This window comes from Camelus ferus, chromosome 9, assembly GCF_009834535.1.
Source record: "Camelus ferus isolate YT-003-E chromosome 9, BCGSAC_Cfer_1.0, whole genome shotgun sequence".
NCBI lineage: Eukaryota > Metazoa > Chordata > Mammalia > Artiodactyla > Camelidae > Camelus > Camelus ferus.
The window spans coordinates 37,151,332-37,178,805 of record NC_045704.1 but is presented as its reverse complement, the minus strand read 5'-3'; the positions used below and the strand labels follow the sequence as shown (position 1 = coordinate 37,178,805).

At 35.9% G+C, this 27,474-nt stretch overlaps 1 protein-coding gene and 2 non-coding genes across 8 annotated transcripts in view; all 3 read left to right on the top strand.

Annotated features, from left to right (window-relative positions):
- Positions 1 to 27,474, top strand: part of CNOT1 (CCR4-NOT transcription complex subunit 1) — a 94,977-nt gene that overhangs the window by 59,296 nt on the left and 8,207 nt on the right. Inside the window, exons 17-42 of one of the 6 annotated variants that reach the window (XM_006193026.2) lie at positions 2,409 to 2,559; positions 3,778 to 3,979; positions 4,676 to 4,822; positions 5,654 to 5,778; positions 6,401 to 6,687; positions 7,542 to 7,620; positions 9,476 to 9,706; positions 10,049 to 10,189; positions 11,265 to 11,444; positions 13,061 to 13,177; positions 13,510 to 13,620; positions 13,941 to 14,018; positions 14,194 to 14,371; positions 15,193 to 15,323; positions 16,688 to 16,984; positions 17,696 to 17,836; positions 17,934 to 18,038; positions 18,650 to 18,769; positions 19,961 to 20,152; positions 20,708 to 20,850; positions 21,334 to 21,442; positions 21,541 to 21,710; positions 22,373 to 22,604; positions 24,779 to 25,027; positions 25,986 to 26,149; positions 26,356 to 26,473. In XM_006193026.2, coding sequence (XP_006193088.1) covers positions 2,409 to 2,559; positions 3,778 to 3,979; positions 4,676 to 4,822; positions 5,654 to 5,778; positions 6,401 to 6,687; positions 7,542 to 7,620; positions 9,476 to 9,706; positions 10,049 to 10,189; positions 11,265 to 11,444; positions 13,061 to 13,177; positions 13,510 to 13,620; positions 13,941 to 14,018; positions 14,194 to 14,371; positions 15,193 to 15,323; positions 16,688 to 16,984; positions 17,696 to 17,836; positions 17,934 to 18,038; positions 18,650 to 18,769; positions 19,961 to 20,152; positions 20,708 to 20,850; positions 21,334 to 21,442; positions 21,541 to 21,710; positions 22,373 to 22,604; positions 24,779 to 25,027; positions 25,986 to 26,149; positions 26,356 to 26,473 — 4,198 coding nt within the window. Of the gene's footprint in view, positions 1 to 2,408; positions 2,560 to 3,777; positions 3,980 to 4,675; positions 4,823 to 5,653; positions 5,779 to 6,400; positions 6,688 to 7,541; positions 7,621 to 9,475; positions 9,707 to 10,048; positions 10,190 to 11,264; positions 11,445 to 13,060; positions 13,178 to 13,509; positions 13,621 to 13,940; positions 14,019 to 14,193; positions 14,372 to 15,192; positions 15,324 to 16,687; positions 16,985 to 17,695; positions 17,837 to 17,933; positions 18,039 to 18,649; positions 18,770 to 19,960; positions 20,153 to 20,707; positions 20,851 to 21,333; positions 21,443 to 21,540; positions 21,711 to 22,372; positions 22,626 to 24,778; positions 25,028 to 25,985; positions 26,150 to 26,355; positions 26,474 to 27,474 lie in introns of all 6 variants that reach the window. The other 5 variants (XM_014566302.2, XM_014566301.2, XM_006193027.2 and 2 more) reach the window with 5 other exon arrangements.
- Positions 2,853 to 2,988, top strand: LOC116666133. The gene has a single exon (XR_004322982.1). It is a non-coding gene; the product is annotated as a small nucleolar RNA SNORA50 (small nucleolar RNA).
- On the top strand, positions 12,120 to 12,258 carry LOC116666131. The gene has a single exon (XR_004322979.1). It is a non-coding gene; the product is annotated as a small nucleolar RNA SNORA46 (small nucleolar RNA).

Sequence of the window (27,474 nt, the reverse complement as noted above, 5' to 3'; positions counted from 1 at the left end):
TTCTGTAAGATATGACAAGTTCTTCTGAAATAGTAAGGAATAATATTTTAATTAACCATATTTTAGTAATTCTAAGATACCCAGTTGTAAACATTTTTAACATCTCTGAAATAATGCATCTCATTGGTGACCTCCTACCGTTAGAATTAACCAGTATTTAAAATAACGGTGTGGCTTACAATTAAAGGCATTTGTATCCAATACAGTATGATAATTACCTATTAACTAGCAGACATTAACCCATGGCATAAATGTCTTTGGAATGGTTTCTTTTTTAATTTAAAGGGTTTTTGTTTGTTTTTATTATTGGTAAAATATAGACATGGTTTCAAATTCAAAAATTCTAAAGCAAAGTAAATTCAGGGAAATTTTCCTTTAAACTCTGTTACCGCCACCTTGTTCTTCTGTTGTCCTGTAGTTAACCATTTTTATTTTGTGGGTTATCTCTGCCTTAAAAAAATGTATATTTCCCTCTTTTCTTGTGGAAAAGGTAGTATATTTTATATTCTGCTGCATCATGCTTCTTTCATATGCTCATATATCCCAGAGTTCACGCCATAAAATTAGTTTCCTATTCTTTTTCTTCTCTCTCTTTCTCTCTTTTGTGTGATGTTGGGTTATTTTGTGCATCTATGGCAATAAAAGAGATCTCAATGGTGGTATGGATTTGACTGATCTCTGCAAGAGTTTCCTTATCCTTATAATTGTCGTATAGTACTCCACTGAACAGATGATATGTCCGTTAGTAAATCAGTACCCTGTTGGTGGATATTCTGTTTGTTTTCATTCTGTATCACAAATAATGCAATGAACAGCATTTTGCATCCATCATCTTTACCAGTGTATGTTTGGGCCCACTAGAAGTGGAATTGTTGGATTAAAGGGAAAAATGAATGTGTAATTTTATTAGGTGTTGCAGAATTTTTCTCCATAAAAGTTGTTTGTCTTGTATAACCAGAGGCAGTTTGTCTATTTCCCTGTAACCTTGCCTGATGGAGGCTCTTCTAATCTGAAAAATGAAATATGGTATCTCTATGAAGTTTGTTTTTTTTTTTAATGAAGTTTTATTGGCAGAAAAGTGTGTGTTTTTAACCAAGATACAGAGGCTGGAGATAGCTACTCATGTCCTTTTATCTGAAATGCCTTTTGGAAATTAATGGTTTTACCACTTACTACTTAGGTAAATAAGTAGACCCACACCTTTAAGAGCTGACATCTCCCTTTTCTTTTCCATGGTCTTTAATATTTTTCTCCCTTGCTTCAGTGGATGAAAAAACAACTCATTGTTCATTTACATTTGTAGTCCATATTTTTTATTTTTATTGATGTACACTTGATAGACAGTATTGTGTCACAGGTGTGTAATAATAGTGATTTATAATTTTTAAAGGTTATAGACTTCATTTATAGTTACTATAAAATAAATGGCTGTATTCCTTGTGTTGTACAACATATTTTTATAGCTTATATTATACATAATAGTTTGTGCCTCTTAATCCTCTGTTCCTGCATGACCCCCTCCCCCTGTAGTCCATATTTGAACCATTTATTTGATCATGTTGACACAAGTAATAATTTGGTAGTTTTTGCTGTAATATTTTAATGTAGACTTTTACTTGGTACTTTTAATATCCTTGGTTTTTTTCCCCCAAATGTGAAACAGCTTTCTTATCTGAGTGAATACCTTTACTTTTTAGTGCCAGTAATATGATTCTGAATTTAGGAGGTAAGCTCTAAGATGGTATCAAGTTTGTATAACATTTATGAGTTACAAGGGGTTCCACAGTTTTATGAGACAATAGCACCCTAAGATAGGAAGTTGGATTTTCTCTCAAATGTTTCTTATGTTCACATTTTTGAAGTCAATCAGTTCTTTAAGTGCTTGCCAAATATAGTTACTGACTATGTTTATGGCATTTTTATCTATACTTAAATAAATGTATTGTCTTTGACTGTGAGAACCTAGTGTGGAGGGGTATAGCTCAGTGGTAGAGCATGTGCCTAGCATACATGAGGGGTTCAGTCCCCAGTACATTTATTACATAAATAAACCTATTCCCCCCACAAGAACTTAGTGTAAAAATTGCTTATTTGCTTTGATATGTCTATATTGGGCCATAATTTTTGATGAAGTGGCTGAGGATATAGAGTGTTTATTACAGAGTAGTGTTTTAAAATATATAGGCAGCCCTGTACACAAGGCTTAATTTCAAACATGTAAGAGATATTTTCAAGAGAAAGCCAATGCTCAGAAAATCCTAGTGATTGATGCAGATGCAGAGACGTGGGGTATGGTAGAAAGTTAGCCCTAGGTTCCAGCAAGTTTTCTTTATTAGAAACCCAGATTTGTTTATTTAGGTGTTCTAGGGAATAACAAGTGATATTTTTCACTTTTTGTTTCCGTTAAGGAGTGTTTCTCAGGAGTTATCAGAAACCATCCTCACCATGGTAGCCAACTGCAGTAATGTTATGAACAAGGCCAGACAGCCACCACCTGGAGTTATGCCAAAAGGACGCCCTCCTAGTGCTAGCAGCTTAGATGCCATTTCTCCTGTTCAGGTAAATGACCGATACATTTGGCACATCCCCATTCATTCGTAGACTTGGAATAGAATAAACTTATACATCATCATTAATAATCTACTCAAAGGAAGATTTTGTCTGAATTTATTACATTTTAGATAACTGCATGTCTATTATCCACTTAAAGGAGATCTGTAAATAGGCGTGGCTGAGAATAAATTTTAATCATTAAATAGAACATGACTTTGAGAGGAAAGATACAAAACAGCTTATTTAGGTAAATGGTAAGGGCTTCTTTTTAAAATAAGAATAACTTAGACTTGAGAAATAAGCACTGCCTTTGAACCTGATGTGTCTTGTTTGTAGCTTCACGGGCCAAGCAACAGTGCTAGAGCATAAGGACTTGTTATAACTGGGGCTCTTCAGCTCTCAACTGAACTGCTCTTTTAAAAACAAGGTACATTTAAGTTACTCCCTGACACCAGCTACCCCTTTCTCTCTGGGAGCAACACGTTCCACTTCTGTATTCAGCTGCATTGAATTGCAGATTGGGGTTTATTTTAAGAGAAGAGAACATTTAGTGATTCTTCAGTGTCCACTTTATAAAAGGCATTTTCGTCTATTATTTTCTGTAATCACAAAGGTCTGAAGTAATGCCACAAACTAAGAAGCTTGAAAGTGTGGTTATTAGATATTTAATAAAATCTTTTGGTGAATAGCATACCTTGTTTTTTGTTTTTGATTTTCTTAATTAGAGCTGATCTTCAACCCCAAGATACTCAAATTTTGACATTTATTTGTTATGACTGAAAGATTTCTAACTTCTAATGCTTTTATTGTGTTGAACGTTAAGTAACTTATGTTGAGGTTTTTTGTTGGTTTGTTTTCAAGGGGCTTGTTGGAAATTATAAGGAACTTGATGTAATAATTGTTCCCTGTCACTACTAAATGTTGAATAGTTCAGTTTCAGGGAAATTGATCTTAAATTTTATTCTTGAAGTTTTATAGCCCTCATATTATGGCTCTGGTTCTTTGGCAGGGGCTACTTTAAACCTACTCAATCTATTATTATTGTAAGAAGGAAAATAACTAGCACACTTGACATGATTTTGGGATTTAAGTTTCATGATTGTGTGTGGTTTTGCAGTTTACATATGCGTTTGAAGAGCTATTGCTAAAGATTGCTTTACCTGTGTCATTTGTCTGCCTCTGCTTGAAGTATGTTTAATACGTTTTTATAATGTTTTTCTTTAGATTGATCCTCTTGCTGGAATGGCATCTCTTAGTATAGGTGGTTCAGCTGCCCCTCACACCCAGAGTATGCAGGGCTTTCCTCCAAATTTGGGTTCTGCATTCAGTACCCCTCAGTCACCAGCAAAAGCATTTCCACCCCTATCAACCCCAAATCAGACAACTGCATTCAGTGGTATTGGAGGACTTTCATCACAGCTTCCAGGTAAGGGGGGTGGGTAGGGGTACAGATTATTGGTAAGCTTCATTGTGCCTTAGTGTATGTAAGATTTTTGGAGTCACTCTGATGAGGAAAGCTACTTAAACAAATTTTGAAAGTTGGCCTTCATATCCAAAATTGGGAAGAGAAAAAAACAATATGTTAATTTAATCCAGTTGCAATGAAGATATTCCTATCAAGTTTAAAGTATTCAGTAAGGATTCTGTTACCAAAGGATAGTATAAACAATAACAAATGTGGTAATCACATTCTAAAGAACTTAGGCTTAGATCAAAACTCAAAGCTTTATGAATTACACAAGGTTGGTATAATAAAGGTAGAAAATATTTCACACATCAGATTCAGGTGTATGTTCTGCCTTTTTGCACTTACCTTGAAGATGATAGTATATCCCTAAAACTTTTCCATGTATTTTGGCTTTTAACTTTATATTGAATTAAAGGTTACATTTTTCCCCTCAACTACCGACTTGTTTTTTCTTAGCTATCCTCACCCTTTATCACCAGAGTATAAGTGTAGAGTACTAAAACCTAAGGAGTGAAATGCAATAGCTCTGTAACCTTGTTACCACTGAGTTAACAGGAGACCTTGACTTTCTAAGTAAGAACTTATATCTTTGATATGAATAAAGTCAAGAATATGAGTAATGATAAGACTTCTGGCTGCCTTCATTCTTTCTAGTAGGTGGTCTTGGCACAGGCAGCCTGACTGGTATAGGAACTGGGGCTCTTGGACTCCCTGCAGTGAATAACGATCCTTTTGTACAGAGGAAACTGGGCACCTCTGGACTGAACCAGCCTACATTCCAGCAGAGTAAGATGAAACCTTGTAAGTGGTAGTGTTGTCTGTGATTGTGAAGTGTGGCTGATACACATAAAACTTCCATGTCCAATTTGGTGTCCCTAGAGTTATATAGACAAAGACATTGACTTACCTTAATACAGGAGAGTTTCAGATTTCTGTTTCATCTTGGGAGCTTATGAAGATAACTTTATTTTGTTACAGCTTTATGATTTATTTTTATATAGTCTTATAGTATATATAATAAATATTGCCATATAATATATATGATATCACAAAAACCTATTTTTAAAGTTTTGTCTCCTTTAGTAATTATTTCAAAGTCAGAGAATTCCTCTTTGTAAATACCATAGGTATTATTAACTTGTCCTTGTCGTTGGGACTAAATATTCATTATCCAAGATAAACTAACTGACTTAAAAACGTTAGTGTGAAAGGCTTGTCTGAATGTTATGTTTTGTAGCATGCTTTGTGTTTATATCAGTATGTCATGCATATGCATTGATAATTCTTACATGTTAAATGTGGTTTTTATTATAAAGTACTAAAGATTTTTTAACCTCAAGTGAGATTGTATTAAGGGTAAGTGCGTTACGAATTTGAACTTAGTGAACTTTCATAGTGTAATAAGTCTTCATGAATAAAATAATAAGACAGAACTATAGTTGTAAAGCAGTTTTGTTAGAATTTTGTGTGTCCCTAGAGCACTCAAATACTGAAACTTGACCACTTAAACATGTCACTTCATTTTTTTTCCTTGAAATTCAAACTATATTGGTCTCTCTGGCTCTGTGTGCTTCATATGGGGGAGTGGAGGAAGAGCCTAAATGCCCTCTGGTTGGTTTTCTGTTCTCACAGCGGACTTGTCTCAGGTGTGGCCAGAGGCAAATCAGCACTTTAGTAAAGAGATAGATGATGAAGCAAACAGCTATTTCCAGAGAATATATAATCACCCACCACATCCAACCATGTCCGTTGATGAGGTGAGTCTCTAAGATGATCTGATTCTTTAATTCTTTAATGGTTTAGGTAATAACTCTTAAATAAATGCCCTTTTCCAAAGTGAAATCTAGCACAAAATGTTTTGATACGTCTTTGCATCTTTTGAAACCATTAAAATATAGTCAGTTATAATGTGTCAATTTCTGGTGTACAGCACAATGTCCCAGTCATGCATGTGTGTGTGTGTGTGTGTGTATATATATATATATATATACACACACACACACACACACATATTTGTTTTCGTATTTTTCATTAAAGGTTATTATAAGATATTGAATATAGTTCCCTGTGCTATACAGAAAAAATTTGTTTTTTATTTATTTTTATATATAGTGGTTAACATTTGCAAATCTCAAACTCCCAGATTTATCCGTTCCCACTCCCTCCCCTCCAGTAACCATAAGATTGTTTACTATGTCTGCGAGTCTGTTTTATAGATGAGTTTATTAGTGTCCTCTTTTTTCTTTTTTTAAAACCTTAATATTTATCTCAAGCTCAGTTTATTGTTAAATATTTTGCTTAACAATTAAGAGTATTTGAGGAATGCTCTTAATAATAATTTCTTTTATGTGCATATTGTTTTTATCTTGCTTTTTCCAGGTATTAGAAATGCTACAGAGGTTTAAAGATTCTACCATAAAGAGGGAACGAGAAGTGTTTAACTGTATGCTAAGGAACTTGTTTGAAGAGTATCGGTTCTTTCCCCAGTACCCTGATAAAGAGTTACATATAACAGCCTGCCTATTTGGTGGGATAATTGAAAAAGGACTGGTCACTTACATGGCACTAGGTCTGGCCCTACGATATGTTCTTGAAGCCTTACGCAAGCCTTTTGGATCCAAAATGTATTATTTTGGGATTGCTGCATTAGATAGATTTAAAAATAGGTGAGTGGATAGGTTTCCTGTGAAGCTTCTCTTTATATATAAGGAAAATTAATAACTTACTTACTCGTGCCGTTATTATATGTATATTACCTAATCTTAATGACTGTATGGAGTAACAGGAACAAGTGAATAAAATTCTATTCATTATAATTAGCAAATAAGTGGTATGAAATGTATAAAATGAAATAGCGCTTTTTTTGTTTGCTGAGGTATACTTTATATATGTGAAAGTGAACAAACAGGTCTGAATTTGGGCACAAACAGCTATGTAACCACCTACCATCACAATCAAGATATTGAAGATACTGAATATTTTCATTACCTCCAAGAAGTTCTGTTATTCCACCTTCCCCCTCATCTAAACCCTGGCAATCACTGATCTGATTTGTCTAGTTTTTCCAGAGTATTATTTAAATGGAATCATACACAGTGTGTATGAGTCAGACTTCTTACATGATGCTTTTGAGATTTATCCATGTTACTGAATGTTTCAGTGGTTTGTTTCTTTTTTATTGCTGAGTAGTATTCTATTGTTATGGGTTTGCTATTGGTTTTCTGTTCACCTCTTGATGAGCATTTGTTGTTTCCAGGTAATAGTTTTAGTGGTTCATTGTAATCTAATTTTAAGTGGAATAAGACCTTTAAAAAACAAAGATACTGTTTTTGATGTAAAAGGAGTGAAGTTCATAAATATTTCCCCCCTCTACTTCTTTGTTCCTCCTCTTGGCATTCTCTTAAAATGAGGTATCTCATTGGTAGCAATGAGGGAAATGGCCTAGCTTTTGAAAAATTTTAAATTGTGCTGCCTCTGTTCTTACATGAAATGGTGAATGAATGAACGTTTTTGTTGACAGATTGAAGGACTATCCCCAGTATTGTCAGCACTTGGCTTCTATCAGTCACTTTATGCAATTTCCACATCATTTACAAGAAGTAAGTGTCTTCAGTACTTAAAATCTGACCAGTAGTTGCAGGATTTATCTATTTTTATTTGATTTTGGATTTGCTAGGAATGGCATTAAGATTTTTTAGTGAGGGGCATGATATAGATACAAATGTTATTTGTTGCTTGTTTTGCAGCTTAATCGTGAAAAAAAATTTGGATTATCTTTTATAAGCATGGTTTTGCTTGATTTAATAAAAGGCCTTTTGCTAGTTCTTTAGCCTAATAATGCTATTGAGGAATTGACATCTTTTGATGTTAGTAAGAATCCCTGCCTGATTCTAGAAAGGATTTGGAGTGGAACTCTGATAAAAATAAGGAAGGTTGTTTCTCTGCTGTAAGTGTTAATATAATTCAAAGCTGTTTAAGACTTAGTCCAGTGTTTCTTAAAAATACAGCCTTCTTAAACCACCTGCTTAGATTCCTTTAAGGTACTTGTGAAAAAGGAGACAGTCCCTGAGGAAAGGAACCCAGAGAATATACATTTTAAGCCATGTTATGTGATTATTTTTGAAATTTTTAAGTCATTTACTTTAATGATTGGTTTTAGGTTGATTGGTAAATATTCACATTTTTGTTTTACCTTTAGTTAAAGTCAGCTTATAGAGAACAAGAAAAGAAAGTTGATTAATCTCTGTTAACTTTATTTTATTATTTTTTTCTTGTACAAAGCAGATAATCTGCTTTAAAAAGATCATATTTTAAAGAATCAGAAAGATCAAAATTTGAACCTACTTTTAATTCTATATTATAATTTATTCCAGTGCTTTCTACCCCATCCCACTGGATTTGTTAGCCTAGGAAACCATAGAGTGGGAGGCAGGAGTGTATTCTTTCCTATTGAGGGGGTTAGGGGAATGTTCCAAAACTATAGCGCTGAAAACTAGACAGGAAAGCAGTTTTGAAAAGCTAAGATGGGAGGTCAGAGGCTTAGAATGAGATGTATTTGGAATTCAGTGCTGGGAATAGGGACCTTTCAAGACCAGAGAGGAGAAAGAACAAGGGACGTGGTACAAAAGTGGTCACTCAAAGTAATGGTCCCCGTTTCCCACTGTAATAAGATACCCAGAGAAGGGAAGAAAGGTTATTTTATATTTCTGTAGTCAATTTAAAGGGCTGTACTTTCTTTACAGATTATTTTTCCTCCTTGAAAATGCCCCCCCCCCTTTTTTTTTTGAATAAAGCTGTTGTGTATGTAGATAGTAGTTTTTGTTTTGTCAAGTAAAAGTTGTTGGAAATAGTATCAGGAAACCTGTGTCTGTCTTCTAATTTGTATGTGAGAAGGAGGTTTACTGGTCTGTGAAATGGGGAGTAGGAGAAGACTTCCCAGAACACCCAGTATCATTGCTTACCCTCAGGTTGGCTTGGTGTGGTATACACTGTGTTTTTGTTTTGTGGTAATATCTTTACTGAGTTAGGACTCTTAACTGCAGTATGTTTTTTAGGCCTTGGTTTTCTTATCAGCATCCAATGGAAAAGAAATCAATTTGCTATAATTTAAATTTTTTAAAGTTTACATGTAGTAAGGGATTTAAGGAAATTTATATGCAGGCATTTGTGGCTGCCTTTTTGGAACTTGTTTTGTTAGACTAGTTCTCTTATAAATACTTTAAAAACATACTAATATTTTCCCTTTACTCCTTAAGGAGTTCATGGTATCCACTTATGTATTATAATGTATAGGGGGATATGGACCAGAATGGGGCAAGGCATAAGGGAGATAGATGAATCAAAATAGTGCTCTAAAACAATTTCTACACTCAGAAGTGAGGGGAGTGTAATTCAAAGAGTTCAGTTTCTGTTAAGAACTCTTCTAATGTGTTTCTATCTCCCTGTCCCCTGTAGTATATCGAGTATGGACAGCAGTCTCGAGATCCTCCTGTGAAAATGCAGGGCTCTATCACAACCCCTGGAAGTATTGCACTGGCTCAGGCCCAGGCCCAGGCCCAGGTTCCAGCAAAAGCTCCCCTTGCTGGTCAGGTTAGCACTATGGTAACCACCTCAACAACCACCACTGTTGCTAAAACGGTTACAGTCACCAGGCCAACCGGAGTCAGCTTTAAGAAAGATGTGCCAGTAAGTAGGCCTACCTTTTTTTTTTTTTTTTCTTTCTGTTGGATTTGTTATGTTGTAATATATATCCAATAGTGAGCATGTATTTTAATTTTATTATCAACATCACATACCTCCTTTTAAAAAAGCATAAAGATAAGCATTTCTCCCTTTGTACCCCCCACCCCATTTCCCACAGGCAACCCCTATTAATAGTTCAGTACATATTCTTACCAATACTTCCAGTGCACAGTCATACACACCGTGTACATTTTGCATGCCAAAGGCATCTGTATACATTTTTCCCCCTAGGATTTGTCTAGCAGGCATTTCAGTTTGTTTATCTTATGTGTTTTATTTCTTTAGCCTTCTATTAATACTACAAATATAGATACGTTGCTTGTGGCCACAGATCAAACTGAGAGAATTGTAGAGCCCCCAGAAAATATCCAAGAGAAAATTGCTTTTATCTTCAACAATCTGTCACAGTCAAATATGACACAAAAGGTGAGCATGATGTAATAGTTTATATAGCACTATGAATACTCTCTGTAGTTTTCCTTGATGGGAAAAGTATAGATGGGTTAGGGGATTTATATTCGACACTCTGCACCCTTTTAAATACTTTAAAGGTTGAGGTAATAGAATCAAAATGAAGGGAATATGTGTATCCAACTAGGGTTTGTGGATTTTGTAGACACTGGTTTTTAAATGTATTTTGCAATGAGTCACAGGCTTTTTGATATAAACTTGAAAATGATTTCATGATGATGAAAAGTTTCATTTGTACTTCCATTCACAACTCTTCTCCCAGAAACCATTAGGTACCTAATAAACTGACATAGAGCTTATGAAAAGTAATGATGCCTGCCTTATAAGATTATATGCTAAGACAGTGCTTGGAAATATCTGTAAGATGAGCTTAAACAAGTGGATTTTGAGATGTAATACGTGTACTGTCTTTCAAAATCCCACTATAATGGACTGGGGGCAAATTTTGAAGCATTTAGTTTCCCTTTTGAGAAGAGAAGTTTCAAACTTTATAAATGATTCCTGGAGATAGAAATTTAGGAAAACAATTCTGGTATTAGGTCTGTTAATAGCAGGTTGTAGCTTAGTAATTCATCCTTTTTTGGTCAAATGGAGAGTTGAGTAAAATGGGGATGAAGGACCACATGTTTCATAATTTTAAAGCTTAAACTGACATAGCTGTTTCAGCTCTAATCACCCAATTAAGGGATGATTGACTCCATACTTACATGAACATATTATACTTGATGGCAGCTGTCTGAAATTGAGAGAGATGTAGCATGGTGCTTTAGCATCTAATTTTTGCAAGGAGCCACATCCTGTATCATTCAGAGAAGCAGAACTGTATTTTTTCATCTTTTTTCTTTCTTTTTAAAATTATTTTTATTTATTTTACTTTATTTTATTTTGGGGGTGTGAACAGGAGATAATTGGGTTTATTTATTTTTTTAATGGCGGTACCAGGGATTGACCCAGGACCTCATGCATCTACCCTTCCCCCCTTTTTATCATCTTTTAATTGTGTATTTCCCATGTCATAATGGTTGGCTAGGTTGAAGAACTGAAGGAAACTGTGAAGGAAGAATTTATGCCTTGGGTTTCACAATACCTGGTTATGAAGAGAGTCAGTATTGAGCCAAACTTTCACAGCCTATATTCAAACTTTCTTGACACGCTGAAGAATCCTGAATTTAATAAGATGGTTCTGAATGAGACCTATAGAAACATCAAAGTAAGTTCTTGTATTTCTTTTTATTACTGTTTTGAGTTTGGAAATACTTGATTGCACGGGCAGAATCTGAGGGGGTGGTAATTGCTGTTTTCCCTGTATGTTATATGTGTTAAAGTATTTATGAAAGTTGCTCTAGGGTTTGTTTCAAATACACAATTAAATTTTCATGAAGAATTTAGGCTCACAGAAATACTCTATGTACTGTTTATTTTGAAAGTAACCACTCTTCTGAATTTTTCATCATTTCATGCATGGTTTAAAATCTTTACCCTTTGTGCATATTTTTAACTTTTCCTTTTCTCCTTCCACATGTTATGCTCTTAGTTTTATATGCTCTTAGCTTTAGTCCCTCTGTTTTTAATAGTCTTACAGAAATTCATTATATTGCTAGTGGATATTTATGTTGTTAATAACTTTCACTATTAAAAAAAACAGTGCTGCGGTGAGTATTTTGATGTCTTTTAAATGTCAGATTTTCTAGACCTGTTGTGGAATAGCTATTGTTTAGGATTCTCAGTTTAGTGTAAGGTCAGACTCTTCCTATGGAGCTATTGCTTGTTCCATGAAATTGAAGTATTTTATTTCTTAGAAGGAATAACTTTTTAAGAAAACAGTGCGAACCAGCGTATAGTTGTAATCGTTCTTTGCTGAATAACTTGGAATATGGCAGGAACCAGCACTATATTTAAACCTGTGGATGGGAATTTCCCCCATTCTTGGTTACGCTGTAGTGCGAAAGAATTCCTGGCTCCTTTCTGTTGCACAGCTGACTTTGTGCCATTCTGCTGTTGCTGTATGGAGTTAAGGAACATAACGATATTCAGTCTTTGTTATCTGATAGCAAGGATGGTTGGTATATATGAAAGCTTCCACATGCTCTGGAGCAAAACTTCAGGATCCTTTCTTTTAAACAAAAGTTTAAATTATAAATTTAAATTTATAGCCATAAAGAGGTGCTATGTAGTACATGGATGTGTGTGTACCCAAGACATTCTCCTATGTTGTTGCTGTAACCCTTAGGAAAGTAAGAAGTAGAGAATTAATGAAACGGACTAGGTTTTCTGTAAATGTGATAAGAAGTGTGTAAGCAATATCATACTGTATTCCAGGAAGTTATCTTATCTATCTCCAAAGACGTATAGTGACCTGGGTAATGCTAAAGATTGCAGCAGAAACCATGATCTTGGTTATGTTCCTCCATTATATCTGCTGTCTTAGAAGGACTTTGAAGCATAGCTGTAGTCTTCATTTGCACTGAATTTAGCTCTTCAAAATGGATTTGCTATTGGATCTCTGCTTCACACCTAACTAAAACTTTTAGTTTTATAATACTTTTCTGTGGGACCATACATGATACTTTTAACCTTGTATACTTTGTATGGTGTATTCTTGTTATCTGTTTTTTAAAAATAAAATGTAAAGGCATTTAAAGGTAAAAATATCACTAAACACAACAAAATATCACTTTGATACATGGACTAGAACTAGTTTGGGGGCACGTTCTCAGTACTGACAGCTTGTTTTTAATGTAGAATAATGGAATTCTTAAACAGTTAGTTAAGAATATTTTTTCAGAAGCTCATTGTCTTACCTTCCTTATTCCTACACTATTTCAGGTGCTCCTGACCTCTGATAAAGCTGCAGCCAATTTCTCCGATCGTTCTTTGCTGAAGAACTTGGGACATTGGCTAGGAATGATCACACTAGCTAAAAATAAACCCATCTTGCACACTGTGAGTTACAGCTAAAGGCTCATATAAAACTTGAGAATGTTTATACAGCATATTCTGTCTAAAAGTCTTTATTTGAGGCCACTTTTTAATTATTAGGTATTTGTAAAAGTTTGGTCCATGTTTTGAATCCCTAATTGCATGCTCATGACATTTAGCAGGATAGACAAAAGTCTACTGACTTTTATTATTGTTACCCTTTCCTTTTCCTAAGGCAAGGGCCAAATACTATATTGATTTCAGTTTTGCAGATGAGTCTGTCAGGGTATCTTTTGGGAACTTTGTGAGGGATTTTCTAGTATATTTTAAGCTAAAAAATACTTTCCTTATTCTAGGACTTGGATGTAAAATCTTTGCTGCTAGAGGCTTATGTTAAAGGACAGCAAGAGTTGCTCTATGTAGTGCCCTTTGTTGCCAAAGTCTTAGAGTCTAGCATTCGCAGCGTGGTGAGTAAATTTTATTATTTATTTTATTGATGGCTGATTTGTAAGTTCGTTTTAGCAGAGGGTGAAGAGACTATATCCTTAGTTCTTATGAAGATAGAGCTAGTTTAGTCAGTTTATTAGGGAAACTCGGATTTCCAACTTTAGAGGCTAAGTAGTATTATGGGACTGATTCTAACGGGTGGCTTTGGGTTTTGCTATTTTTCTGAAATATGATATAGATAGGAAAGTGTTAAGGCCACATAAGTATAAGTGCTTAACTATTTTAGATGATAGAAATTAAAGAGTGAGTTTGGGATCAGCTTAACATAGCTTTTCTATAGGTTTTTAGGCCACCCAACCCCTGGACAATGGCAATTATGAATGTATTAGCTGAGCTACATCAGGAACATGACTTAAAGGTAAATTTGTTGTTCTTTGTCCTTTGAAACATATTCTGCCTTTACATTATTAAAATTTACAGGAAAAGGAGGGTATTTGTAGGGGGAAGCACTATAATATTTGGGTGACAATACAGTATATTATGAAGCTAAATTTTCATTTTTAATATCCTAATCGAATATTGTAATTATGCAGTTAAACTTGAAGTTTGAGATCGAGGTCCTCTGCAAGAACCTTGCATTAGACATCAATGAGCTAAAACCTGGAAACCTCCTAAAAGATAAAGATCGCCTAAAGAACTTAGATGAGCAACTCTCTGCTCCAAAGAAAGATGTCAAGCAACCAGAAGAGCTCCCTCCCATCACAACTACAAGTAAGTGTGATAATTGGCTCTCTACTTATCAGAAGCTTTCTTAAATGGTACCCACCCATGCATATGGCAAATTGTAATTATTCCATGTAATGTGATACTGAAACTTTGTATACTTTCTGATGAGCCTTCTATATTATTAAGGAAAAGTTAGTAATATCTAGGCGTTGTCTTACTGTATTAGAATCTGTCCAGGTAATTCATATGGTATACTTAGATAAATGTCATTAATCAGTTGTTTCGTTCATCATATGCCAGCTAAGCTAGATTATCTTTTACATTGTTTGAGGTCTTAGAAAAAATTGCACTGGCATGGTGGCCTTTGTTGGGGATGGCCAGACCAGCTCAACCCGCTAGGAAAGTGGATTATTTGACCTGGATTAAGAGGATTGGAAGTGTAGGAGCTATAGGAGTGTTGAATGATTGGGACATGTGGTTAGAATAAACCAGATTTTCTTTCTTTCTCAGTCCTCAGTAGTTTAAGACTCCCCAGGTAAAACTAGGAAACAGCCTAGATTGAAAAGTGATATCTATGATATAGAATAATCTAACAAGGCTTGGGCCTGCTAATGTGGCATGACTCCTCAGTTGATTTCTGTGTCCTGTCACTCCGCCACTGACATAATTTTACATGTGATGTTCAAATTTCTGCTAAAATAACAATTTCCCTCATAATAATTCAGGGTAGGAAAAATGAGACCTCTGCCCCTCTCTCCCCATTCAGTTAGTTTAATTAGATAAAGATCACTTAATACCTTGTTAATTTTCTAGTAAAATCAGAAATTGTACTTTTATTAGCACTTATTTTATCTCTTTACATTTAGCAACTTCTACAACACCAGCTACCAGTACCACCTGTACAGCCACAGTTCCACCACAGCCACAGTATAGTTACCACGACATCAATGTCTATTCCCTCGCGGGCCTGGCACCACACATTACTCTAAACCCAACAGTAAGTAAATACCACTCTGTTCCTCAGTTCGTACTTTGTGACAAGGTAAATCGGTCCCCTTCCCTTCCTTTCTCTTTCATTCCTTATGGATTCCTAGGTTGTCGGCTTTCGTTGCAGAGAGTAGGGATTGGGATCTGCTGTATAGTATAGCTGGGATATTTTTCTACTCTAAAAATAAGTCATTGTGGCTAGACATCGTTTATATTAGTTCCTCATATCCAAACCCATGATTTTAAAATTAAGTCAGCTGCCAATATGATCACAATCTCCAGGATTCATCACCACGTCACCTTAGTCGTGTGTTAGTCCATGTCTTTCGGCAGATAGCTGGAACTGTGCTGATGGTATGTGTACATATAAAATCTCCAGGGCAAGATCTGGAAGTATGGGTCTTAGTACGCAGTTATGTTTCTGTGGTCTGGTTCTGGGAGGCTGTCTGGTCTAAAGTCATATAAAATAACTTCTCGTCAATCCTTTTCCTGTATCATTAAAAGTAGTGTTTTACTCTATATTCAAGGTGGTAATTGCTTGTTTATCCTTAGTTTTTTATTTTTTAACACAGTGGTATAGTTCAGAGTCAGATTTCATGGCCTTTGCTTTTTAGAGCCTAAAAATGTTTACAAATACGGGAGTAACATTAATACACTGAAGTTTTGTATTTAAAGGTCTTTGAAAGGCTTTAAAAGAGATAATTTTTAACATGTTTTGGTTTGTTTTTGCTTCTATAGATGTGGCGCTTAGTTTTGGGGGGAAAACCTACGTCTAGAAATTATGATTATTTTATAATACTCCCAGCAATCTGATTACTTTCATAAGTTCATCATGAATAGTTTTTAAGTTTCCTAAAATTCAGTAAATTAAAGAGATCAAGCAAATATTATACCTGAGATAAAAGATTGGAAACAGTCTTTCAAGTGAAGCCAAAGTTTTCAGTGTACAGTAATTTTTATAAAATGCTTGCTGTTTTGAGGGATTATTTATAGCAATAATAGTTTTTGTAGAAAGCCTTTTCTCTGTAAACTTGGTTCTTTTTTAATTTCCCCAAGTTAAGTACTTGAGCCAAAAATTTTAACTAAGCAGGTAATGTCTTTAAACATGTTGTAATAAACAATTTTCCCACTAAACTTAGAATTTTTTTAAGAATCAAAGACATAATCATATGTCACAAAATAAACTGAATACTACTCCCTCTTTGGGAGTATTGATTATTGATAAATAACCTATTTCCGGAGCTTCTTGTTTGAAGTGGAAATTGGTAGTTCATGATTAACCTTGAAGTAATTCCAGAAATCATGGGTGTGATTACCAATAGAAATTGGGTTGTCTTATTAAAACAAGCTGATGGCTTGTTTTTTCCTCCCTAGATTCCCTTGTTTCAGGCCCATCCACAGTTGAAGCAGTGTGTGCGGCAAGCAATTGAACGGGCTGTCCAGGAGCTGGTCCATCCTGTGGTGGATCGATCAATTAAGATTGCCATGACTACTTGTGAGCAAATAGTCAGGAAGGATTTTGCCCTGGATTCTGAGGAATCTCGAATGCGAATAGCAGCTCATCACATGATGCGTAACTTGACAGCTGGAATGGCTATGATTACTTGCAGGGAACCTTTGCTCATGAGCATATCTACCAACCTGAAAAACAGTTTTGCCTCAGCCCTTCGTGTAAGTTGATTGTTTTCATGTTGTAGTGTAAAACTCATTACTGCTTGTCTGAAAGAGTTTCTTTCTCTTTACGTGTAGCAGTGGATATTTCCACTTACTCTAGTAGTCACTATATGTGTTTGATGTCTTCCTTTCCCTTAGATTGTAAATTCTGTGAGGTGAAGATCATGTCTGTTTTTGCTCCTGTTGTATCCTCAGTATTGTTTGGCAGATACTAGATATACCTCATATTCACTGGTTTAAAGAAATGAAGGATTGTTTTTTTAATTGTGTAAGTTAAAAGTCTTGATTCTGTCTACCATGAAGGATTTAGATTTAAAGCACTTTGGAGTGGGACAGTATGGAACACTTTAAAGTGACTGTGCATGCACACACACGAGCATTTACTCTCTTTAATTAAGCAGTTCAGTTATTAATTTGAAGCCTCAGATATATGTCATGGTGCATAATGCCTTTGTTTACTGCTTTACCGTTTTCATGGTATTCAGTATCTTCACAACAACCTTGTAAGATGTTTCAGTTGAGTAGTAATTTTATCTTATAGGTGAACATGATTGTTAGACTATTTTGTGGTCACAGCTAATGAGTCATAAGTAGAGTTGGAAGTTTTAATTCATTTGTCTGAGTGCTGCATTTTCTGTTCTCCTATCTGTTTTGTCTGTCCACAGAAAAAAACTTTAAATTTTTTTCCGTCTCTCCCCCTCCCAATAGACTGCATCCCCACAACAAAGGGAAATGATGGATCAGGCAGCTGCTCAGTTAGCTCAGGACAATTGTGAATTAGCTTGCTGTTTTATTCAGAAGACTGCGGTAGAAAAAGCAGGCCCTGAGATGGACAAGAGATTAGCAACTGTAAGTGTTTAGCTTTTGCCTTTTAAGTATTTTTTTTTTTTCCATTTAAGAAGGTGCCTCATAACAAGAACCTCAGTGATTTATTTTTTATTTGCAGGAATTTGAGCTGAGAAAACATGCTAGGCAAGAAGGTCGCAGGTACTGTGATCCTGTTGTGTTAACATACCAAGCTGAGCGGATGCCAGAGCAAATCAGGCTGAAAGTGAGAACTGGGGGCCCTGTCTCTCCTTGCCCCATCTTTGTTTTCTTTCTGTTCTTATTGCTTAAACTCCTCACAAGGACTAGAATATTGAGATTAAATGCCATTTCTGAGAAAGCATTTCATTTCACTTAAAGGCTACCTGTAGGAAAGGCATAGGAATTGTTTCGATGTGTCTCCTCCCCCATTGTTGAAGTGCTGCTATTAAGAGTTTATATACCTTTTAGTTTTTATGTTTCCCAACCTAGTCTTCCCTTCTGGTTCTTGAGTTTTTATTGCTAGTTGCCTTTTGGTGTGAAGGTGATGTTGAGAAATCTGATCATTTTTATCAACTCCACTGGAGAATTGCTCCCACATGGTCCTACTTGGGGCATTTTTGTGTGGAAAACTCTTAATTTATAAATGAGGGTAATTCTGACAGGTCTCAGGGAAAAAGGAAATACTGTTGAACTGTATGTCTGCACATGCATGCACATTCAGTCACGTTCTATCAGCTCCTGTGCACCCCTCTCAGAATTCCCTGTGCTTACTCCCATGCAAATTTTCCACTTTGAGAAAAAGTTTCCCTTGATTGTGAAGAAGGATCCTGTTAAAGTAGGTTTTCTTTTTCCAAGGTTGGTGGTGTTGACCCAAAACAGCTGGCTGTTTATGAGGAGTTTGCACGCAATGTGCCTGGCTTCTTGCCTACGAATGATTTAAGTCAGCCCACAGGATTTTTAGCTCAGCCCATGAAGGTAAATACTTGTCTTGAATTAAATTGAGTAATTTACAGTTGAATTTGAATCTTTTTGCTAATCTGTCATTTGTTCCTGGGAGCTTAAATTATAGGGGGAAAAAATTACCCACAGCTATTGAGTTGTTGAGTATACGTTTCTTTGTATCAAATCAGCATGGCATTCAGGATTTTGTTTGTTTTGTTTAAATCCATGAGGTTGATTTAACTTTCATGTTTGGCCTAATTAAAGGAATTTACATGGTGACCTCATGGCTTCCCTTGTTCCTTGTAAAAGGATTTTCTAAAAATTTGAAACATTTACAGAAAAGTTGAAAATGTGGAGGGAAGCATTTTACCCTTGAACCATTTGAACATAGGTGCTGACCTTAATGTCTCAATCACTTTTGAATCCTTTGTGTGTTTTCTACAAAGATGTTCTCCTGTGTGACCATAGTATAACCATTGAAATCAGGCAGTTAGCACTGATATGTGAATATCATCTAATCCTTAGACCTCACCCATATTTTACCAAGTGTGCAAATACTACCTTTTTGTAGTAAATTGATCTAAATCAGAATCACACGTTTCGTTTAGTTATCATATTTAAAGATTTTAAAAACTAGGGAAAAATTCCCCACAGGTCAATCCAGTACAGCTCCTTTTCTCATCTTTTTATGACCAGACGCTTTCAGATTATAGACCAGTGATTTTGTAGAATGGCCTGATTTGGGTTTGTCCAGTATGTTCTCATGAATAGATTGAGCCTAGTGCATTTGTGATAAGAATATCACAGAAATGGTGCTGTGTTCTTATTCTGTCTATCCTATCAGGTTTTGACAGTTGGACTGAATACAATATTTTCCATGGTTTGGATTATTTACTTTCATAGGCCAAAGACAGATTATTAGATGCTACAAGTGGTACTGCTCTCACCCTGTCCCATTTATCATGCTCTCTTTCATCACTTGATTGTGTTGATGTCTGCCAGGCTTTCCACTGTCAAGTGAAAACTCCCACCCCCCATGCCTGCTCTGCACTGCTCACCTAATGGCATTAAGACCAAATAGTTCAGGAAGGGAAATGGAAAAGCCCTCGGTATTTTGATGAAAAAGAAAAAAAGTGGGGGTAGTAAACACATTAACAGACTTTTCGTATGTGCTGGTGAAAAATCTTTTTTTCTCTTTTTTGGTTGTTTTCTCCTCTAAAACAGCAAGCTTGGGCAACAGATGATGTAGCTCAGATTTATGATAAGTGCATTACAGAACTGGAGCAGCATCTTCATGCCATCCCACCGACTTTGGCCATGAATCCTCAAGCTCAGGCTCTTAGGAGTCTTTTGGAGGTTGTAGTATTATCTCGAAACTCTCGGGATGCCATAGCTGCTCTTGGATTGCTCCAGAAGGTTAGTTTTTAAACTGTGGCCTTTAGAAGAAACTAGGTTTGTAAATGCCTAGTGACCTGCACCATCATCTACTTAAGTTATCCTTAAGACTTAAAATAATATAAAGCAAGTTGTGTTCTGTAATAAGCAGGTGATTTTCTCCAGTGCGTTACAAATAGTAAAGTAGAAAATCTTTTCTTTTTTCCTGTTAATGTAAGCTTTTCTAGAATTATGATAATTTAAGAAACTTTGGAAGATATCCCTTTACATTTTGAGGGATAGGTTGATCCAAGTACTTGGATAATGGGGCAAGGTATATTGGGTTTTGACTGTGTAAGGACAGTGAAGCCTTTCTTGAAGCCCTTCTTGACAATGAAGAACACAGCATAAACTGGAAAGAACTTAGAGAGTCTCTGTGTTAGGCAAGTGAAAAGGATTTTGGTGAGTGGAGAGACTGTTGACTTGAGACTTTAGAAAGTATATTGTACTTTGCATTAATATTTGGTTCTTTACTTTGATAATTGGGCTGAGTACTGTATTTTCCATAGTTCTGAGCACTTTTTTTTTCTTCTGTAGGCTGTAGAGGGCTTACTAGATGCCACCAGTGGTGCTGATGCCGACCTCCTGCTTCGCTATAGGGAGTGCCACCTCTTGGTCTTAAAAGCTCTTCAAGATGGCCGGGCATATGGGTCTCCGTGGTGTAACAAACAGATCACAAGGTCAGTAGCCATCTTAGAATTCTGAGTAATATTTATTGACCTGCCTTCTGACATACATGGCCCTATTTATGTTCAGGCAGGAATTTCTAATTTTAAGTAGTGAGAGAATTGTTGACTTTTATCCTTTTTCCATCTGGTGCCCATGATGGATATAGGAAGCCAGTATCTTGTTTTGGGGAATAAATTATAGGTCATTGGTTTTAAAAGGTTTCAGTGGTTTCATAGAAGTGATATTCATACATAAATAATGTCTTAAATGGAATGCTTTGTTTTCTAGCCTTTGAGAGTAAAACTTCAGTTTTAACACTGGGTTGTCTGTTCTTCTTAATTACTGGCTATTTTGAATCTTGAAAACTGATTTGCTCCTGGCTTCTCGTTCCTTAATTTGGAACAAGTTACCATTGAATAAAATGGGTTCTTTATTTTACCTATTGATACACAATATGGTTTAAGCCTTTGTGAGTAAAGAAATACCTTTTTTAGGTGCCTAATTGAATGTCGGGATGAATATAAATATAATGTGGAGGCAGTGGAGTTGCTAATTCGCAATCATTTGGTCAATATGCAACAGTATGATCTTCACCTGGCTCAGGTATGGAAGGAAATAAAGAGGAAAAGGGATTCTGGTAGTTGGGAAGTGTGTTTGTTGTAAGTGTTGTCTTTCTTACATTGTGCTTTCTATGTTGCCAGTCAATGGAGAATGGTTTGAACTACATGGCTGTGGCATTTGCTATGCAATTGGTAAAAATCCTGCTGGTGGATGAAAGGAGTGTTGCCCATGTTACTGAGGCAGATCTCTTCCACACCATTGAAACCCTCATGAGGATTAATGCTCACTCCAGAGGCAATGCTCCTGAAGGGTGAGGTTGAAATGCTTTGGGATCCTTGTGTATTCAACAGTTTAAGAATGAGCTTTAGAAATGAATGTGCAAACTTAACTAACATTACCTGTTACATAACTGCTTTACCTACAACATATGGTAAGCTTTGGTGAGGCCTAGTGTTGTCGCTTTAAGTATGAGAGCTTAACTAACTGCCAAGCCTTCTTGCTATAGAGCAGTGTATACAGCACTAGACTTGGTGTCAGAGTCCTCTGTTTAAGGCCTGGCTCTGATGCTTAAAATCTGATTTGAGGCAAGTTGACTTAACCCTCCCTAAGCCTGTTTCTTATATAAAATGGAAACAATATCTTGAAGAACTGTTGAGAATTAAGATAAATAACATAAAGCATGATACATAGTAGGCATGCAGTGAATAATTTGTTGATCAGGAACATCAGCTCCATTTCAGTGGGCATCATTTTTTTTTGTCAAGAGGTGGCTTAACTGAGGTCAGTCATTTGCACATATGTCCCTATGAATAAACAGATATGAAGAAATCAAGGATAGTTTTGTTTAAATATGGGAATGGTAAAATGATCATCACTCTTGTAGTTTGTATTAAATAAGCAAATTGTCCAACTGTATGTCTTGAAATCACAACCATGAATAGACTGATTTTCCTTCTGGATTTATTATACTAGATTGCCCCAGCTGATGGAAGTAGTGCGATCCAACTATGAAGCAATGATTGATCGTGCTCATGGAGGCCCAAACTTTATGATGCATTCTGGGATCTCTCAAGCCTCAGAGTATGATGATCCTCCAGGCCTGAGGGAGAAGGCAGAATATCTACTGAGGGAATGGGTGAATCTCTACCATTCAGCAGCAGCTGGTCGTGACAGTACCAAAGCTTTCTCTGCGTTTGTTGGACAGGTAGAGCTTTTGGAAAGAAAGGTGCTTTTTATTCAACATAAGTAGGGTGTGATACCTCCAATATTAAAGCTCAGTATTATGTATCTGTGGTCAGTTACCTCCATACTCATGTAAACCAAAAATGTCATCATCATTACTCTGTTAAACTGATACAGTTTATTTTCTCATCGTTGGTTACTAAGCAGTAAAGTCAACATTCCCCACCACCCCCTTTAGTTCTTTTTACCTGATTTCAATTGTCACAGCTACAAAGTACAGTGGGTCAGATAATGAATAATGAAATTGCTAGATGTAATGGAGTAATTTAATCAGCTTGATAATCAACAATGATTGGATTATGGGCTAATAAAGTTCTTATAATAGCCCATGTTTTAAAAAAACAGCAAAAAAGCAAAAATAAAAACCTTAAGTATTTAAATAGTAGAGCTTTTTATTGCATTTTCTAAATTAAATCACGTATCTACCGAAAACTGATGAACATGTTTTTTGGGAAATAGTGTTTAGTATTTATTTTCATTTGATCTAAATTAGGCTTTGAGTTAAAGCGTTAGGAAACAAGTCCCTAGCTAAAAACTAAGTCTAGCAGGAATATTTGTGAACAGGATGAACGGAAAAAAATACAGGAAGGGAGCCTACATTTGTAAGAGTACCATTGAGCATTTTGTTTTTGATCATCACTGGCTGCTTTTAGCCACTTTCATACCCAGTAGTCATTGTGTCCTAATCATACTATTTGGCTGGTGAGAGTGATGCTTTCCCAAAACTGGCCTTAAAGTTCTTACAGTAGAGCTGTAATAGTGTTCATTCAGGGAGAGATAACTTGCTTATTTCTGCAGTTTGACCATTGTATTTCTTCAAACTGAGACCAAAGATTACGTGTGCCACCAAAAAAAGGATATAGATTAGATATATTATCAGATAAATGACAAATGAACATGGAAGAGTTGGTTTGAATTTTAGAAGCTGTTAGAAATTGTATTTACTTTTCAAGGTGACTGATTTCTTTGTAAAGCAAACTAAGTTAAGTTTTTCCCTTAAAAGAATCCAGGGAATTACAAAACATACCCTTTGAAAAGTTGTTACTGCACGTTTACAGTTTGATTTGGATGGAAGGATTTTTAATCAATTGGTTTTTGTGATCATTGATATTTCATGGGTATGGATGTGGCACCTGTCGCAGCTCTTCCTGTTTGCTTATTTGCTCGTTTCTTCTCTTGGTTCGAAAAAGATACTGTATTATACTTTTCTATTCTCTTTTGCATCCTTTGAAACTTCCTTTTTCCTCTTATGCTCACTCTTGATCATAGCAGTCTGTCCTCATTTCTTCTCCCCCTTTAGTTTTTCAGATTTCAATGTAGAAAAGTCCCTTTGCTGGCCTTCTGTCTCGGCTAGGCTATATTCTTATCAGTTTAGCTTTTATATTACTTATCAAGGGACAGTTAAATTACTTTAAAATTTCCAAGATAACTGTCAAGTTTTCATTCTGGGCTTGGTTTCATTGTTGAGTAAGCACTGACCTCCTCCCTCTGCAGCCTTAATGCTTGTTACGCTATCTTCTTTTTCTTCTTTTCTACTGGCTTAATAACTGCTCTGCTTCACTTCCAGATCACGTCATAAAATTTGTACTTTATCCTTTCTTTTAAATAAACTTGCCCTTTCCACTTAATTTATATTAAAATAATTGGGTATGATCTGTGAGCATTTTCATTTGGTGCCTCCTTATTGTATAAATTATTTGATTTTCCTAATGTAGCTAGTTGGAGTTTCAAAAACTTTGTTGTTATTGGTTAAGTCAGTTGGAAGAAATTTTCTTAAATTCTGTGAGAACATAAAATATATGTAACTTAATCTCTTCCTTGGGGGAAATATACATTGACTAGAATGTATTAATATGATTTAATGGGTTACTAACGGTTTAATTTGCATAGTTAACTTTCAGAATTATTGGCTATGGAGTGCTGTTCAAAATTGCCATGTTACTAGCTCTTTTTCACTTCCCATCAAACTTAAAACTGAAGGAATTCTATCATGGGTCCTTAATGGAGAAGTCATTATCATGACACTTTTTTTTTTAAAACAAAGTAAGAATTAGAAATGTGACAGTAGGATTAAATGAGAAGTTTATTCATGTGTATTATCTCATTTGCCTTTTAATGTTTTTGTTCTTTTGGTAGATGCATCAGCAAGGAATCCTGAAGACGGATGACCTCATAACAAGGTTCTTTCGTCTCTGTACTGAAATGTGTGTTGAGATCAGTTACCGTGCTCAGGCAGAGCAGCAGCACAATCCTGCTGCTAATCCCACCATGATCCGAGCCAAGTGCTATCACAACCTGGATGCCTTTGTCCGACTCATTGCACTGCTAGTGAAGCACTCAGGGGAGGCCACCAACACTGTCACAAAGATTAATCTGCTGAATAAGGTCTGAACTCCTTTCTTGCTTTAGTCTTTGCACACTTGAAGTCTTATCAGTGGTTCTTAACCCTACAGGGCCCTCCAAACATTTTGTAATGTCTTCTGTCCAGAAATTAAACTCATAGATGATATGTAAACATAATCATTGAATTTTAGAAGAAGAGTATGGTGCCTTAATGGACCCCCCTCCACCCCACCTAAAAAAACAAAACAAAAACTCATACTCTATTTTTAGTTATGTTAATGTTTGGTAATGACTACACTAGAAGACATTTAGGTAGTAGGAGATTTGCCCCCAAATACAGAATCACTGACTGAGATTGGCTAGATATGTCCATTGATAGCATAGATTGGCAACTCAGATACCACCAGTGATACTGCAGTTGTCTTGATTTTCTGAAAAGGAACAAAATACAGTATTGCTTGATTTATACAGTAGAATTCCTGGAAATTTGAATATTAAGATAGTGCAAAAGTGAACTTAGAGTTTGGTCTTGGGTAATTACTAATGGGTTATCACATTCCTCACTGTTAAGTGGTAAAATCAAGTTCTTAATACATTTTTGAAGCCTAATAGCTTACCTGTCTCCCATCTACTAAATACCAAGAGAAGTATTTTAAACCATTTGCCTCTTGTCAACTTTATGACAGACCAGAAAAATTAGATTGCTTCATTGTGTTAACATGATAAAATATGATGTAGTATGCTGACTTTTAGAACTTTAGAAAAACCAGCAGGCTCTTGTGGAAAGAATACATGTCTGGTCCAAGGATATTCAAAGGAAACATAACAAAACTCCTCAGGCCAAGTCAAACCAATATGTGGTCCTTTTGGCTACCATCATATAAATTTATATTCATATCCTTCTCATGTAGGGTGTAAGGATGCAAGGTAAAGAAGCATGACTAGAGAGTGGTAAATGAGTTATCTTCATGATTTACAAGCTCTCTAATCTGCTCTGTAGGTCCTTGGTATAGTAGTGGGAGTTCTCCTACAGGATCATGATGTTCGGCAAAGTGAATTTCAGCAGCTTCCCTACCATCGAATTTTTATTATGCTGCTCTTGGAACTCAATGCACCTGAGCATGTATTGGAAACCATTAATTTCCAGACACTTACAGCTTTCTGGTGAGTATTGTTTAATATAATACTGTTAAGGATTTCCTGTTAAGGATTGCTGTTTTAGTGTAGTAAAATTTGAGAAGTAGAACTCTTGTGGATTTCAGGCATGTTGGTTCACAGTGCAGGTTGCATATTGTCTCTTAATTATATTTATGTATTGTTTACTGTATTTAAGTTGGACTGTGCTTCTGACGAAGGTTTTATTTTTTCAGCAACACATTCCACATCTTGAGACCTACCAAAGCTCCTGGCTTTGTGTATGCTTGGCTTGAACTGATCTCCCATCGGATATTTATTGCAAGAATGCTGGCACATACGCCACAGCAGAAGGTGTGGCTGCAGTTTATCTCCTACAGATGAAGACTGTAACTACCTGGGGCTTATTAACACTCTTAGTCATTCAGTAGTAATTGTACTTCTTTCTTTCAGGCTTAGTTGGGAGTTCTTATATTTAGTTGTGGAGTCAAGTCATAGAGAGAGTACTTCACTGAAAGCCATTCCTCAGTGACTGGAGTACTGCTTCTTCATATCTGTTGTGTGTCACCTTATGTCAGTCTCTTAAGGATTTTCAAGAGAAAAAAAGTTGAAACCTTAAAGCACCTCTGTAGACAGCTAGCTGTATAAAACTCTGGGTAATGGAGGTCAAGAACCTGCCAGGTTCTCACTCTAGAGAGTCTTGCATTCAAGGTTGAGAGGACCACTGGTCTCTGCTGTATTTGAAGAATTAGAATCAAGTTTGAGTAATGAGTTTTTAGTATAATTGTGACTAAACACAGTTAACATGAGAAGTTCTCTTACATCTTGCAATTAAATGACAAGTGACTCTAGGAAGTACCCTTGATTGGCCCTTCAGATCAGAAGGAAATGTGACTATTATATGCTTGGTAAAAAAAGAACATGAAATAATCCTTAAATGGAGTTGGTTTTGTTCAGTGAAGAAATACATTCCAGGAGGAGGAAAAACATTGAATATATTGAATAAAACTACCCCCAAATGAACATAATTGGGATATGGTGAGCAGGCCGTGTTTGGCTGAAAATAGAAGATTCATGTTGTAAATTGGGTGAGGTTATTTGCCAGCAGTTGAGGGATTGGGAATGGGAAAACAAATGGTTGAGACCCAGGATTTAAAAGAAGGAATTAAGTAAACAGACCCTAGTTTCTCAGGTGGCTCAGTGTTTTGTGTTTTGTGCCCTATTTAAGTTTTTGCTACAGGTGCAAGGACCTATGTTTCCTGGATTTTCTGGAGCCAGTTTGTTCTAAGCATTATTTTTTCAGTATCTCCATATTTTTGCCCACTCCTTTTTAATGCCAGTCTTTGAAAGGTATT